This window comes from Melospiza melodia, chromosome 12 (genome assembly GCF_035770615.1).
Source record: "Melospiza melodia melodia isolate bMelMel2 chromosome 12, bMelMel2.pri, whole genome shotgun sequence".
Lineage (NCBI taxonomy): Eukaryota > Metazoa > Chordata > Aves > Passeriformes > Passerellidae > Melospiza > Melospiza melodia.
The window spans coordinates 20,090,509-20,106,927 of record NC_086205.1 but is presented as its reverse complement, the minus strand read 5'-3'; the positions used below and the strand labels follow the sequence as shown (position 1 = coordinate 20,106,927).

The following is a 16,419-nucleotide window of genomic DNA, read 5'->3' as shown; positions in this document are numbered from 1 at the left end:
CATTCCCCAACAGCAGGGACTTGCAGGATTTTGCTAAGCCCAAGTGAAGCCTCCCCAGGTATCTGAGGGGCAGATGCAACACAGAGGGCCAGCAAAGGTGGCAGTCCATGTCCCACATCCATCATGGCAGATATGTGTCTGTCCTGAAGGACGTGGAAGTGCCAGCTCCAGCCACCAGGACAATGTGTGTGGACACACCATCCTGAGGGAGCAGAGTCTGTCCCAGACAAGGCTCCAAAACCTTCCCATAGCAAAGTAAAGACAGAGGGGAAAGAAAACTGAGGCACTAACAGGTTTGTAAGCTGTGGCTGCATGCACGGTAACCAGCACCTTCTCCCACCAGGAATGTGATGGGCAAGGCACCTTGTAGGTAGGGGTAGGGGTCCTGGGAGAGGTCACTTCAGGGTGCTGTCAGCATGGTCTCAGCATAGCCAGGATCACAGCATTCATCCCTGTTTGGTTGGTGGGAATTGTGGTGCAGATGAGGTAGGGAGGCGTATGATACAATGAGATGGAATGAGTGGAGCAGGATGGGATGTATGGGATGAGCTGAGGGAGAATGGGGTGAGATGGGTTGGCCAAGGGTGGGATGAGTGAGAGACGGAATGGGACAGTAGAGAATGGGATGGCAATGGGTGGCACAGCCAGGTAAACCAGGCTGCCAGTACTGTGGCACAGAGGGGCTCACGGTCCCCTCATCACCCACTCTACCAGGCTCAGGCACTCACCCGCACCCGGAGGGGCGGGGGCCGGGGCGGCGCGGGCCGAGGCTGTGCGGGGCAGGCGGGAGCGCGGCCCCTTTAAGAGCCCAGTTCCGCGGGCGGCCGCTGGGTGGGGCGCGCTCCCCGCCCTGCGCCTGCCGCGCCAGGGGGCGGAGCCACGGGGGGCGCGCCGGCCAGTGCCCGCCCCCTCCGATTCATCTTTCCGCGGAGGCTCCGCCCCCCGCCGCCGCACGGCCCAATCGGCGCCGCGCTCGCCGTCGCCAGGGGCGCCGGGTTGCCAGGGGCGGGGTGATTGGCGGGCGGGCCCCGCCCCGCTCGGCTCAGCAGCGGCGGCGGCGGCGGCGGCGCCAGAGCGCGAGCGTGGCGCGGCGGCGAGAGGAGCCGCGCGTGGCGCCGAGCTCGGGACTGCCCGGCGGGGCCGCCCGCACCGCCCCCGCTATGGCCGCGGCCCGCCCGGGGGCCCCCCCGCCGCCGCCGCCGCTGCTCCCCCTTCTGCTGCTCCTGCTGCTCCCCGGTGGCCGCCGCGCTCTGGAGGGTGAGTACCGGGCGGGCGTGCCCGTCCGCCGCACCGGGGCCCGAGCGACCGCGCACGGGTGCACGCATCCTCCGGGATGTCCCAGGCCCGTCGCGGCTCGGCGCGACTGGCCGTCGCGCCGCGGATGCCCGGTTGTACCCGCGGAGCGCTCGCCGCAGTCCCGCTCCCAGCGCTCAGCCGCCCTCAGTAGGTTTCAGAGTCAACGCCCCGTGGAACCGAGCCCGGCGCGGCAGAGCCGCGGCATCCGCGGCCGGCGGCTGCTAGCAGGGAGCGGCGCCTCTTTGGATACTCGGTTCACGTTTCGAGGCTTTTCGCCACGACCGAGAGGGCTGGAAAATTAATATTTCTTTCAGTGGAAGCTCTTGGCGTGCCAGAACTGGTGGGGCCGCGGAAGGAGTGTCCGTGTGCCGTGTCCGGCTCCATCCCTTCCCCGGCAGGGCTCGCCGCGCCCGCTGCCTTAACCCCCGAGGCTCCAGCCTGGGACCTCCGGGGCGAGTGGCCACGCGTGCCGCATCTACCCCCGAGCGGGTCTGCGCTCCGCGGCTCGCCCACCCTCGAGCTCCGATGGAGTTGGGAATAGAACGGGGAGTAATTCTCTCCCCCTTGGAAAGTGAGCCCCGGTCCGCGGGGCAGCGCCGCTGCGCCCGCAGCTTTGAGCGAGGAAAGAGGCTTTTGGCCCCGCTGGGTACCGGGGGTTCCCGAGCGGGCAAGGCGGGTCGCACTGGAGAGAAGGAGGAGAAGGGGGCCCGGACGGGTTTTTGTCTCGGCACAAAGTGTGCGAGGCTCCAGCCGGAGTGCCGGGGCGGCGGCGTTCCGGTGTCCGGTAACCGAACCCTCTGCTGGAGCGGCGGGAGGGGGCTGGCGAGGGAGGGACGGAAGGGAAGGGAGATTCCCCCATCGGAGCGGAGCTGTGGGTGCCGTGCCCGGGCAGGGGGCGGCGGGGCTGCTCGCAGGCGGCGTCGTGCTTCGGGCTCCCGCTGCCGTCGCCCCGCGTTGCGAGGTTCGGGCCGCGGCGCCGGGGGTGGCCGTGGGCAGGAGTCCTCCCCCGCTGCGGTGCCTGGGGGACGTCTTTCCTCTAGCTTTGGGCTTTGTAGAAAGTTTGGGGGCTGCTTGTTGTCCGCGTTCCTTTTCATCCTCGCTCCGTGCGATTTTTCCTTTTTTTTTTTGTTTTTTCTTTAAAAGAAAAAAAAAAAAATTAAACCCCTCGTCCTTTGTAGGCTGTAGGAATCAGAGCTGTGGGCCTGCCGGGTCCGTGAACTCCCGGCTCAGCGGGAACCCCGCGGCTGGAGGGGAAGGCAGAAGCCCCCAGCACTCAGCCCTCGCGGGATGGGGAGCAGCCGCCCGGGCATCCCTGCCTTCTGGAGAGGTGCCGGGGGATGAAGTTGTGGGCAGGGAGCCCGGCGGGGCCCCAGGCTTGCAGCTAGCCTCTCGCAACCTGCTTCCCATCAGCGGTTTAGGAATTTGGGAAGGATAGCTGGCGTGGGGGCTGGCAGCACCGGTGTGTATCACCTGGGGACAGTGCCTCCTGCCTCTCCCCCGCTGCCGTCTGGGGATGGAGCAGTGCAACGAGACGGATGGAGAGAAAATAAACAGGCCCTGCTGAGGAGTCACTGGGTTTTTTCAGCTTCCCAAATGTGTGGAGGGGTCAGGGACTGAATGCACCGTCTGAGAGGTCAGGGCCCAGCTGGGTGCCAGCCCGGTGTGAGCACTTCAGGGTTGGCTGGCAGCTGCCCAGCAGTTTTTGGGCTGGCCCTGATTCCTCGTGGGATTTTCTCTTTTTCTTTTTTTTTTTTTATTATTTTTTTTCCTTTTGCTCTTGTTCGAGCTGGAGGGAAAGCTGGCCTGGAGAGGCTTCTGCCTCTGCAGCTTAGGGAAGCCACTGCTCACATCAGGGTCAGCGAGCTCCCGCTCCCGCTCTTCTGCTACGTTTGGCATTTCTGTCCACGCTCACCGCTGCTTCCTGACGGGGACTGGCGCGTTCCAGAGGTTACTGTAAATCTCATGTGCACGTTTGTTTGGATATTTTAGTGCTGATCATAAATCTGGCGTGGCCATAAATCTGTACGCACGTCCTACAGACAACAGCAGCGAGCAGTCCCCAGACCCGGCCACTTTACCGTCCCCTCCGAGGTGCAAAGGGCCGGGCTTGTGGCTGGTGCCGGGCTGGAAGGCCAGGGGGCTTTGGGGCTGGATGGCGCTCCCCATTCCCCAGGGGATGGCGGGGAGCTGGGTTTCTTTACAAGGCCCCACGGGGGTGGAGGAGAAAAGCCACGCTCGGCAGCAGCTCAGTGAGGGCTTTGTGCTGCCGAGGAGAAAATGGTTTCTCTCCAGATCCTGTAAGTGCGCTGGGTCTGTTTGAAGTCACAATGTGTTTTTCTTCTCCGGTTCAGCAGTCCCCGGGCCGGCTGCAGAAGGAATGCTCTATCCAGGGGCAACAGCAGATCCTTTCTCCAGCACAGGGGTTTGAGCCGAGAAGTTTGTCCCAGCGGGGCTGTGGGAGCAGAGGCCCTGTGGGGAGTGGACGCGGTGGAACAGCATGGGGAATGTGCCGCGTTCCGGGCCCTTGCCGACCATCCAGGGCTAAAACCCCAGGCTTCAAAACACCCTGGCCCAAGGGAGCATGGACAGCCACAGACTGGATCTGCCTGTCGCCCTGGGGGTGCGGGTAGGCTGGGACAGGGACCTGCTCTCCCTAGGAGCCACTCTCCCAGACTGTTCCTGCTCTGAGCAGCCTCTCCAGATTCAGGACTCCGTTTAAACTTGGAGTTTCCCACGTGCTTCCCTGTGAACTCCCATGCAGAAGCACTGCAGTTTGTTGCACGTAGTCCTGAGCAGACTTGGGCTCTAGTGAAATAGCCAAACCCCACAAAGCAGCAAGATTTCTAGGGGGGATTTTCTTCACCGGCTCTGCCCAGTGACACCCCCCAGAACCCCACTGGGTGTCACACAGATTGACCACGCTCCTCTCTGCACCGGCAAACCCCTGCTTAATTGACCCCTTTGCTGGAGCTGCCTGGTATTTTCTTGGCAGAGAGATTTGCTTTCTGTTTAATTACTTTTCACAGAAATGACATGTTTCTTGGTGGGGCAATGGGTGAAGTTTGCCCTGCTGTTTTATGGGTGCTTGGGGTAGGGCTGTGAGGGAAAGCAGATCGTGGGGCTCTGCAACACTCGCTGGATTCATTAAATCTCCTGTTCCTCGGTAAAAGCTGCGCTCGAGGAAGCCTTGCCGTCCGTGCTGCCGAGGAGGGGAGGAGAAGGGCTTTCCTTTGTGTCAGGCGGAGCATGCGGAGAGCTGGGGAGAGGGAAAACTTGGAGCACCGGGATCTGTTTGCAGCCCCACATTTCTCCCTCAGTGTACAGCGAGGCTGTGGCTGCCAGGCCATGCCTGCCCAGCCCTTGCAATTGGGAATAGCGGCCTCTGGTTTTTAAGGAATGAACCGAAACTCCTTGTTTTGTTATGATGACTTACTGCAAGAGATATTTGGGGAAACCAGTTTGTTGCATTTTCTTTCCGTGAGCCGTTTGCTGCTGCCGCTGGAGCAGAGGAGCTTGGCGTTTAATTAAAACAGCCCCAGCAATCTGAATCACAGACTTGCATGTTTTTAAAATTGTAGCTGTTCCTGTTGTGCTGAGTCAAACTGGTTTGTCGGGATTAAGCGTCTCTGCCTGGGAGCCGCGCTGGGGGAAGGGTGCTGGGGTGGCCCCGGGGTCGGAATCCCCATTCCCAGCTGGTGCAGACCACAGGGTGGGTGTCCGCCTCCCCCGGAGGAGAACCCTGGGAAAGGGGGGACTCTACCCAAGGGCTGCGGTGGAGCTGGTGGTTGCTGTTGCCGCAAGCTTCTCAGTGGTTGAAACCATAATGAGCTGCTGTTGTTTCTGGGTCCAGCATGTTCCCATGAAGCATTTGGGGGATGGTGGTGCCCCTCCATGGGCAGGAATCTCCTTGCAGAGCCCCATGCCCCAAGGGATTGGCTGCCATCTTGGAGGCCAGGCAGCCTGTTGCAGTGACACTCCCACCCGACTGGGACCATCCCATTTGAAGTCATGTTTTGGTTTTTTTTATTGCATTTTTGTTGTTGTTGTTGCTCCAAACCCAGCCCTGTGCTCTGGCTGGGCGGTGCTGGCTGTGGGGCATGGGCTGTTCCCTCGCAGAGCTGAGCCTCAAGTGGGAGCCATTTTGTAGGGAAGGCAGGTGGGCATCCTGCCTGTGACGGGACAGGCTTGGCACTGTTGGTGAAGCCTCATCCTCCTACACCTGGGGACCATGGTCACCCACCCTCAGCATCACCACGGAGCAGTCATGGCGCTGAGCTTGGGAGAGGGGCAACATCCCCTTTCTGGAGGGCCACATGCCTTTCCCACACTGCCAGCACTCCCAGAGGGGCTGCATCCCTCCCCTGGTGCCCACCTTCCCCTCGGTGCAGCTCAGCCCTCCGGCCTGTGCTGCCTGAGCCGGGAGGTAGCAAGCCCAGTGCTGTCTTCGCATGGCCGCCCCGCTGAAGAGGAGCGGGAGCCATCTTGAGAAGAGGCTGGAGCGCAGCGCAGGGCCGAGCACCGGCCCATGGCCGCTCTCCACGCACGTGCCAGCGTGTGCTGGCTGAGGGTCCCTGGCTGGGACAAGGGGGAGGGTTTTGCTGGGGGGGCTCTCTTTATTTTATTTTTGCCCATTGCTAAGCCCCGCTGCGCTGCGGGGCCTGGCGTTTCTCATGCATGTGGCAGGAGCTGTTGACAAACACCTGTTTCTGGGCCCCCTCCCCAGGAATGCCCCGGGGGCCCTGCGGGGGCTGCAGGGGTGGGCAGTGGGATGTCCCCTCCCAGGGGAGCCCTCCCCCAGGATTCTCCTGCCCAGCAGCTGCTGCAGGGGGATTTGAGCCTCCCTGTTCCTCTGTGAGGTGTGGCTGTTGCGCAAATCCATCCCTGTCCCAGGGAAGGGACACTGCTGTCCCCATGTCCCCTGAGCCCAGTGCTGCGTCTCTCAGGTGCTCAGTGCCTGCCCAGGAAGGGCTGGGGCGCAGGGGGACCCCGCAGGGAGGGGGGCACGCACACGCGGCATGCTATCCAAGGCCTTTTTTTATTAATGAGAAAAATGTGCAGGGCTTGAACGATCGCCAGGAACAGATTTATTCTAGTTCCCCAGAAATTAAACCGAAATGAAGGAGCGAGTCAGCCCGGCCCGGCACCCCCTCCTGACTCTGTGCTTGTTTTAACTTTGGAAGAATCTGACTTTGGGGGTGGGGGTGGTGGAGGAGGGAGGGGGGGCAGTATTTGGGTTTAAGCAGTTCCAGATGGGCTTGGTGCTCTCAGAGAGCTGAGGAAGTGAGCAGAGAGCAGCGCGGAGATTTGGGTAACTGCCCCAGGCAGTAGAGAGGAGGGAGATCTTGGCAGAAACTCCCACTCTGCGCTGCCGGGATGGGATGGAGCTTGGCAGCCAAGCTACCCGTCTGTGGGGCGAGCCTTTGGATGTGCACGGAGTAACCTTTTTTGGGGAAGGGGTGGTTGTTTTTTTTCTTTTAAATATCATTACTCTTTCTCTGGGCACTTTCCAAAAGTACAACCTGGAAAAAAAATGGAGCTGGAGGGAGAGAGGGGCCTTTTGGATCTCAGCCTGACGCAAGCAGTTGCCCTGCGGAGGCAGGTCTGCAGTACTGACCGCCTTTTCTTGGGTCCCCTGGGGACTTAGGGGCTCTCCATCCACCCGTACCAGCCCAGCTCAGCTTGGTGGCCCCATGGGGACCCCTGGCCCATGAAACCATGGCCACAGGGCAGTGGGGTCACAGAGAGAAGTGGCAGGAGTGTCCCCATCATAACATGTTCTGGAAACAAGGGTGGCTTTGCAGGCTGATTTGCTGCCCGTGTCCTAGTCAATGGCATTTGTGGCTCGAACAGGTCTGGCATCCTCTGATCAGATGAGTTATTTCTGTGGCAGCAGAGGACGGCAGCATGGCCATTCCTGCTGGGGATGGCGACCTATAAATCTGTCCTGCCTGCTGGCCCTAGAGCTCCTGCCTGCCTGGCACAGCTGGTCATATTGTCCGTATGGCAGAGAGCTGCAGAGGGCAGCCCCTTCCCCTGGGCCAGGCAGGGACATTCCTGTCCCAAGTGGGCAGTCTGGCAGCAAGCAAGGCTGAGAGGCTGTCTGTGGGATCTGTCCATTCCCCTTTGCACACAGCCTGGCACAGCAAAAGCATCTTTTCCCCCTAGGCAGGCTGAAGCAGCAAGTACCAAGGCACATCCACATCCACCACGTGGGCAGGGATGGCAGCTCTTCCTTGGCCAGGCTGACCCTGGCGTAGCACACTGGGCTCTGACATCCGAAATCCCCGTGGTATTAATAGAACAGTAATTGCAGTGCAGGGCTGGGCTCGGGCAGCTGGCTCCCGTTTTCTCCCAGTGTTGGTACAGCCTTTCTGCAGGACCAGGGCCTGGCAGCGGGACCTGGCAGGCTTTGGGCAGCGGGCTGCACGTGTCCTTGGCGTGCAGCTGGAGGGCAGAAGCTGCTGTCCTGCAGAAGTCCGAGGCTCCAAGTGCTGTGGTTTAGAAGGGGGTGCACACAGTGTGATGCTGGCGGGTGCTGGAGCCCGGCCTGGCATGGCTCTGCTCATAAAACGGCAGAAATCCGTTCTTCCTGCCTTGATCCAGTGCGTGACCAGGCGGAAGGGAGAACCCATTCCTCCCTGCATCCCAGCCGCTGCCACTTGATCTGCCTTTTGCAGAGCTGGCACCTGTCCTCTCTCACATGCTTCAGTCTGTCTCGCAGCCATCAGGAAACAGCTCCTGGTGAGGAGCACGTGGCCGGAAAACCCTCTCCAGCCAGTTAGCGGATGGTGGGCTGGCGACAGGGCAGGGCTGGATGGAGGGAGCATTCCTGTCCCCCTCCACCCCATGTGCCAGGCAGCTCCCACTCATCTGGAATCTGGATCTGGCCAATGCAGAAGGTGCAGGACATTGGAATTGGATGGGGAGGACTGTGAGAGAGATGCAGTAGGCCAGTGGCTCAGAGCCATGGGACCGTCTCCTGGCTTGAGGTTAATACCCCAGTGTAGGTGTGGGATTGGGAAATGAAGGATGCATCCTTGGAGCATCGTTGGAATTGGAGTTATGGGCCCTGCTGTGAGCTTACCATGGTTCTGGCAGGGTTGGAACTGGCAGTGGTGAGTGATGCCAGGACTGGCAGTGCTGCCCACCCCTGGCTGGGCTCTCTGGGCAGGGGCTGCCTGGCTTGGTGTGTGCATGTGCCCTGTGTGCGCAGAGGGGCCTTAATATCAGTTTGGGCCTCTGGGCCCTGCCATAATGCAGAAATAATGAGTCTATTATTAAGTGCCCACAGTACTTCTTCACTCCGATGGCTCGCCTCCAGCAGCAGGCAGAACCTGCCCCGCTTGAAGTGGATGTGTCATCATTTGCCTCAGCAAATCCAATCCCCTTTGATGATGGGCCAAACGCCCTTGGCATGAAGGGCCACAGCTGTGATACAGGCCCCTTTTTTTCTTTCTTCCCCTCCTCTCTTCCCTTTGTTCCCAGCTCATTGACAAGTTGCTGGCTTGCCTTGGACCTGGGACAAGTGGACGTTGGTGGGCATGTGGGTCAGAGCCCCCGTGCCCCCCTGGCGAGGGCTGGGGTGGGGGGCCAGCTCCCACGGCAGCCTCGCGTCTCCCCCCTCGGCGCTGGGGAGCAGCAGGCGCCCTGCTTGTCATAAGGACAGGTTCCCAGCGTGGGCGGTGATAGGGAGTGCTCCAGCCCTTCCCTTGGGCTGAACCGCACTGCCTGGCCTGCCCGGCCTGACAGTCGGGGAGGGCAAGGGTGGGACCAGCACAGCCCCCTGGCCTTGTGCTGGGCACTAGGGGGTGTGCAGGGGGTCCCTGGCAGAGATGGGATTCCTGGGGGAGAATGAGGGCATGTGAGTTGTACAGCATGCTGGCAGTGCTGCCATTCCCATCCCTGCAGAGAGAACTAGCAAATAGTTCCTGCCAGAACCTTCCCCAGGCTCACAAACCCCATGCCTGGAACCTCCACCGCGGGTACCCCCTGACCACCGAGGGTGCCTGCTGGTTCCCTGCCTGATACCTCCCACGGTGGCTGCAGCCTTCCTCCCTGCTCTCCTGGCTCTTGGCTGCATCAGCAAGAGCCTCTCCTCCCTGCAGTGCAGCTCCGGCACAAGGGGCTGCCAAGTGCCGAAACCTCCCAGCACGCCACCTCCTGTGCTCCAGAGCTCTGTCTGTGCTGTGCTCCATCCACGTGGGCTGAGCGGGATGGGAGAGCTTCCCAAATGCAGGCAGCATGAGGAGTCCCCTGGCCTTGGAGCAGGGACATCCCCTGCCTGGGAGCAGGATGGCTACAGGGTTTAGCTGGGGTCAGCGGGGGAAGAACCCTCCAGGAGGAGGAGGGATCTGGGTGAGCCACATGCTTCAAGAAAACGTGTTGCGGGGTCTCCCAGACCTGATGCGCTCACAGGGCGCTCCTGTGGCTCAGCTTTTGTGTACGGAACGCTTGTCAGCGGGAAAAGTGCAACCTCAGGTTCTCTCCCACAGGCAGCTCTTTGTTCCCAGATAAAGGACCTTACACCAAAGGCCCTTTGTGCCGCTGCTCAGAACAGTGCTGGGATTAATTGTACCGATAGGTGCTTGAATGGGGAGCACGCAAGGCCACTCACTCCTGGTGTAATTATCTTCAAAACTGAGAAAGAAATTAAAATATGCAGAGATGCCCCTTATGGTCGCTTTTTGAATAGCAGGCAGTCTCTAAGATTAAAAGTGCATCTCTAAACAAGCTAGCTTTCCTTCCAGAGGAGAAAAGCATGGCAGTGAGGGGGAAAAAAGGCACCTGGCACCACTGTTAGCAGCCACCATGGTGGAAGCCAAGCCATATCCTGGGGCAAATGGTCCAGCCATTGATGGCATCTGCAGGAGCTCAGTGTGGGGCAAGGGGCCACATAAGGCTGGTCCAGGCCACTTGCCCCTTGCTGAGCTCCTGCAGACATGGTGCCATGGTGTGCATAGCTCACAGAGAGCACGGGCACGTTGCAGAACAGGTTCTTCTGTTTGCAGCAAGGCTGTGTGGGTGTCTTTGCTAACTCTTCTCCCTTGCCTTCTTCCAGGATGCTCTGGACTTGCATGAGCTGCCTTCTCCTCATTGGGCCAAAGAGCTGGCATCTTATATTGCCAGTGTACCCTGATAAAAGCCATCAGTCCACGTATTCTAAGGGGAAAGCGTTCAAAGTGGAACTTATTGGTGGAGAGGATTGAGTCTTCCCCAGTGGCTTCATCTTGAAAGAATTTTGATATTTCCCCCCCTTTTCTGGCTCAGCCATCGCTGCCGCGCGCGTCTGCCGCTCAACAGCGCGAGACGGGCTCTCTGGGCCTCTTAAGGGGGGAGTTCAAACGTTTTCGCTGGCCTCAGACCATGCATGCCGCATTCCTGAGCCTCAGCACCGCGAGAGAGAGGTCCCCGGCTCCAGATGGGTCCTTGCCAGGGCTTCAAACACCTAGTGAACTGCTGGGCCTCTGTGGAGGTGATGGGAGGGCTGCTGGTAGGGGACTGCTTGTCTTTGCAGCTCAGGGTGTGCTTGGGAGGAGACGTGCAGGGCAGGGAGGAGGCAGCCAGAATGATGCTCACAGCCCTGTCCAAGGAGTAAGAATCTTTCCCTGTCCTGGGATCCCACTCTGCCTTGGGATTTCTGCTTCTGTGTGGAGTCAAGCCTGGCTGGCTGCACTTGCTGAGCATAGTTGGGCTCCTTCTCCTTGCCTTGATTTTGCCCAGCTGAAGGTAAGGAGAGGACAACTCCTAGCGCTGCAGACAGTGATAAAGCAGGCCTTAGGGTGACTTCCCAGGCCGGCAAAATTGGGAGCTAATTTCCCGTTGAGTAATGGGACCAGGCTCTTGCTGTGCTGTGCGGGATTGAAGTGGCTTTGACTCACTGTTCAGCCAGCCCTGACGCCGTTCACGTCCCTCCACAGCACCTGCAAACCTGAACCACACTGGGAAATCACCAGCGACACCTCTCAACCCCCCTCTGGCACCATGGGCCAGAGGAAGAGAGCAGCTGCTTGATCCTGAACCACTGAAGCCCAGTGCTTGGGCTCCCCAGCCCAAACATGCCCTCTCACACGTCCTTTTGAGGGGGACCAGTGCTTGGTGTGCCCCAGTGTTTTTGGAAGAGAGGACCAAATTCAGGGCCAGGTCATGGTGAGAGCTCTGCGGCACCTTTAAGGGCTCGGAGCAGTTTCTGCAGCTCAGCTCAGCGTGTGCCACCAGCCCCTGGACCATGCAGCACAGCAGCCCATAGGGCCTTCCACCCATGACCTTCACAATGGCAGGCTGCAGGGGTCTGGGAGGCTCCACTGACCCCACCTGGGTCACTCCTGTGGCTGCAGGAAACCCCCTCTGCCCTCTCTGCTCAGCCTGTTTCCTTTAGCTGAGTTGCTCAGTGAATATTTTTTTATCATTATTATTTCCCCTCCCCGCTCTCTCTGTGTGGTTTACGTGGCTCTCACGCCAACAGCCGGCTTGGCTCTGTCAGTTTTTCTCTCCTCTGCTGGTCAGATGGCAGATGCTGCCAAATTAGGATGCAGGCAGCGAGCCTCCTGTCCAAGCTGAGGTTCTGCCCACGGCCAACACTCAGGGGGAAGGACGCTGCTGGAGGGGACAGCTGCCATGGCAAGGGCTTCCTACATGGGGCCTGCTGCTGTGCAGGAGGGTTCCCGCATCGCCTGGACAGGTTTGGGAATCAAACACCCACTATGGTCTGGTCAGTCCATGCTATGCTGTGGCTTGCCACAGCATCCTTGTGTCACTCTATTTGCGGGCACACCCTGCCACCCAGATCCCCATCTCCACAGCCTGACTCACCGCCACAGCCGCTCATCCATCAGCAGCCCCAGCCCTGAGAACGCAGGGCATCCCTTCCCCGCTCCTCCTGCAGGAACACCCCCAGCTGGCCCTGCGCTGGCTGGACCCGCAGAGTCTCTGCCCCGGGAGTTGGCAGCCCCGCACTGTGAGCGCTGAGCACACGCTTGGCTCTGCTCGCCGCCAGCGCGGCGTGTCTGGGCCCTCAGCACCGCTGTGCCCTTATTAGGGCAGCCAGCGCGGGGCCTGTCCCTCGCAGAGGTGTGGGCAGCCCCCTCCTGGAACCTGCTCCCCCATCATCTGGCACTGCCTGCCCACCATGCAGGGGTCTGGGAAGCGCAGCAGTGTCTCCTGTTCTCCTGTGGTCTTGTGGCTGCGCAAAGCCACACTTAGGATCCTGCTGGGGTTCAGTAACTGATGGTGTGGGAAATGGGAAGGGAGAGAGAGGGTGGCTTGCTGTGTCCCCTGGGCAGGTAGTGCCTTGCAGAAGTTGCCTTATTGGGTGCACAGAGCCATTCTGCCCATCCTGTGTCCCACCCTTCCTGCATAACCTGCTTGACAGAGGGCTTCTTCCTTCTCTCCCTGTTTTTGCCAGATGCCCCTAGTTTGTGTTCTTGAGAAACAGCAAATAACCCCTGCCCAGCAGCCATCTCTGCATTGGAGTCTGATGTAGATGCTGCCCTTCTGCACCTCTACCAGTGGGGAGTGGCACCATGAAAGGTTTTCCTCCCTCTGTCCCCAGTGCCATGCCCACTTCTAGTGCCACCAGGCCACAATGGGACTGTGTTTGTGTTTGCTCTGGGCGAACAGCCTGGGCGAGAAGCAAGCTCGCTGGCCCAGCTGGGAACCTGGCAAGCCACAGGGAGGTCAGAGAGCCCACGTGTCCCCAGACGTGCTTATTTATCTGTGCCGTGGTGGCACCCACAGCCTGTGCTGCCAGCCTGCCTGTGGGTGCTGGCCTGGGAGCTGCTGGCGGGTCTCGCCGGGCTGGGACACGGGAAGAAGGTGTTTACCTCCAGTCGGGCTTCATCCGAAACCCTGCGATGCGTGAATGCTTCCTTCCTCCTCCACACTTCCTCCCTGCCTAGGTCAGCCTGAGGTTTTCCTGGGGTGGAAGGAAAGAAGCTGAAACTGCCTCTTGCTGTGGGGCTGAGCCATGGTGCTGGCACAGCCGAGCTGCCCTGGCACGTCCATGTGCCCCAACCAGTGAGAGTGAGCGGTTCCCAGCCCACTGCTGGGTCTAGGAGAGCCATGGCTCCCTGCCCTTCCTCCTGAGCCCGGGTGGGCTGAGAAATGGATGGATGGATGGATGGATGGATGGATGGATGGATGGATGGATGGATGGATGGATGGGCAGTGCCTGGGGAGCTGCACAGGATTTCACATGGGGCCATACTTGTGGCTGGGGAGGGGGATGCCCTCATCAGGGAGGTGTTTTGGCCCTGGTCCTGGGTCCTGCTCGGTGCAGGCAGCAGAGCCCCCCTGAGCACACCAGGGTCTCCAGGCATTTGCATCCCCCTTCCACCAAACCCCCCCTAGGCAAAAGAAGGTTCAGAGGACCCCGGGCTGCTGGTGTGCCCGCTCCCCTCCAGACAGCCTAAGGGCCATCCCTGGAGCAAAGCTCGCAGGCCAGCAGCTCACAGAGGGGCCGTTGGCCCCTGAGCATGGCAGTGTGCTCTCATGGTTGTGTTTCACTGCTGCTTTTTGCGCGTGGTGCTCGCGCGGAGCCACGCGGCTCTGCCTGGGATTAGCGACAGCTGCCTGCAATTGCAGCTCTTCCCAGACAAGCGTCTCGCTCCCCCAAGGCTGGGGCTGGGGCTGTTTGGGGAATGCTGCCGGGGTGGTTTGTCTTGTAGTCTGCTCCAGGAATGTTGGCCAGACGGTCAAATTCTTCTCCCCTCTTGTAAAATGAGTGATGTGGGGCGTCTCTGGGAGAGCAGCCTGCCAGTCCCTCCTCCTCTGGATAAACCTGCCTGGCCCGCACCGCCCTGTCATGGGAACGGGCCCTTTCAACCCCAGCCACATTAAATACGCGCCCTGCCAAAGCAGAGGGGGAGGGTGCGGACAGGGGCGCCCACTCTTCCTCCTTTGGCACCCCTGCACTGCCTGGGGGACACGTTTGGCTGTGCTAGTGGCTGGGGATGGCAGCTTGTCCCCATCTCCCCCTTGCCACCTGGCCAGCTCCTCGTCCTGCCGCTTGCCTCCTCCAGCACAGCTCTCCAGGGACGCCTCGCTCTTCCTGTTCTCTTGACAGGAGAAGAGAAATCTGGAGTCTGTCTGCGCCGCTCCCCCCTCCTCCCACCACGTCTCACCCCCCAAGTTGCTGTTTTCCACAGAAATGTCAGGCTCAGCTCTCCTCTCCCCCACTCCTCCTGGTTTTTTTCCCCTCTAATCTTGGCCTTCATCTCAAATTATTTCTTTTTCTCCTTCCTTTCTCTCCAGAGACCCTGATGGACACAAAGTGGGTGACCTCTGAGTTGGCATGGACAACTCATCCGGAGACAGGGGTAAGTTTAGAACCAGCCCTGGTCCTGACCTCCAAAGGGCAGAGCTGGCACCCTGGCCCCGTGGGAATCAAGGGCAGAGCTGGCCCTGGCCCCATGGGAATCATAGTTGCTCACCACTGCCTTTGTGAAGCTGGCTGCATCTTTCTCCTTTCCTCCTGTGCATATCCTCGCCTTGTGAAACCATCTCCTCTTGACTCCGTGCCAGTGGAGTGGGAGTGTCATGGTCCCTGGCCTGGGTTGCTCTTAGTCAACATGATGACCAGGAGGGTTGTGACAGGTGAAGGTGTAGCTGCTGCTCTTCCCTGTTGACTGTAGCCTGTTCCCCCCCACCCTGTGCCATTCACGATGTGTCCGTAGCACTGCTGTCCCTGGCTGGGGATCTAACCCTTTCCCTCTCAATCACAGTGGGAAGAAGTCAGTGGTTATGACGAGGCCATGAACCCTATCCGCACGTACCAGGTGTGCAACGTACGGGAGGCCAACCAGAACAACTGGCTTCGTACCAAATTCATCCAGCGCCAGGACGTCCAGCGCGTCTACGTGGAGCTGAAGTTCACTGTGCGGGACTGCAACAGCATCCCCAACATCCCTGGCTCCTGCAAAGAGACCTTCAACCTTTTCTATTACGAGTCAGATACGGATTCTGCCTCTGCAAACAGCCCTTTCTGGATGGAGAACCCCTATATCAAAGTGGATACAATTGCCCCAGATGAGAGCTTCTCCAAGCTGGAGTCTGGCCGCGTGAACACCAAGGTGCGCAGCTTTGGCCCTCTCTCCAAGAATGGTTTTTACCTTGCCTTCCAAGACCTGGGAGCCTGCATGTCCCTCATCTCCGTCCGGGCTTTCTACAAGAAATGCTCCAACACCATTGCTGGCTTTGCTATCTTCCCGGAGACTCTAACGGGGGCCGAGCCCACTTCCCTGGTCATCGCCCCGGGCACCTGCATCCCCAATGCAGTGGAGGTGTCCGTGCCCCTCAAGCTGTACTGCAACGGTGACGGCGAGTGGATGGTACCCGTGGGAGCGTGTACGTGTGCTGCTGGATATGAGCCCACCATGAAGGATACCCAGTGCCAAGGTATGTGCATGGCAGAGTGATCGTGGCTTTTGTCCCCATGGGTGCGTTGATGTGAAGGAGGTGATTTTGCGTTGAGCTCAGTCTGGTTTTGGAGGCTTTTCCCTGATGAGTGAGCAGGGTGGTATCTCAGAGGACTGGTCTGCAGTTTGACTCCAAAGCCTTAAAACCTTTCTGGTCCAGACTCATGCAGTGTCTGCTGGGACACACCGGTGAGCAACCAGCAGTGCTACCCTCTGTGGGATGCATCTCCTTGCACAGAGCTGCAGCTCAAGGCATGGTCCTCAGCAGGGATCCAGCACATTTAAGCCCTTGAGCATTACCAAAACCTCTCTCTCATCGCTGCTGCTGTATCCAGCATCTTCCCTTTCTCCCTCCTGCAGTGCTCGTGGCTGGGCCGAGTGATTGTTCTTGGCAAGTGTGATTTCACGCTGCTTGTGCGGAGGCTTGTTCAGAAGCCCTGGTGGTGAGCAGGGCTCCCCTGTGGGAGAAGCCATGCTGATGCATGCTCCCCCTGCCAGTGCTGAAAGCTTGCAGCAGGGATGGTAGGGACCAGCACGGAGGCAGCGGATCTGAAGCTCCTTGTTCTTGCTGGAAGGGAAGGAAACATATCCTGCACATGGAGATGCTGGGGATGGAGAGCCGCCCTAGCAGCAAGATAGCTCTGTGTGAGTCCTGCAGCTGCCATGCTCTCCCACGATAGCTTTCGTGTTGCTGTTTAACCCCAGTTGGGGT

General features: G+C 59.8%; 1 protein-coding gene across 3 annotated transcripts in view; it reads left to right on the top strand.

Moving 5' to 3' along the window:
• Positions 1 to 1,180: 1,180 nt before the first annotated feature.
• The window catches only part of EPHB3 (EPH receptor B3), a 29,227-nt gene continuing 13,988 nt past the window's right edge, over positions 1,181 to 16,419 (top strand). For 2 of the 3 annotated variants that reach the window (XM_063167197.1, XM_063167195.1), the window contains exons 1-3: positions 1,181 to 1,257; positions 14,545 to 14,609; positions 15,015 to 15,687. In XM_063167197.1, the coding sequence (XP_063023267.1) occupies positions 14,553 to 14,609; positions 15,015 to 15,687 (730 nt within the window). In that variant the 5' untranslated portion in view covers positions 1,181 to 1,257; positions 14,545 to 14,552. Of the gene's footprint in view, positions 1,258 to 14,265; positions 14,443 to 14,544; positions 14,610 to 15,014; positions 15,688 to 16,419 lie in introns of those variants that run through there. The other variant, XM_063167196.1, reaches the window with a different exon arrangement.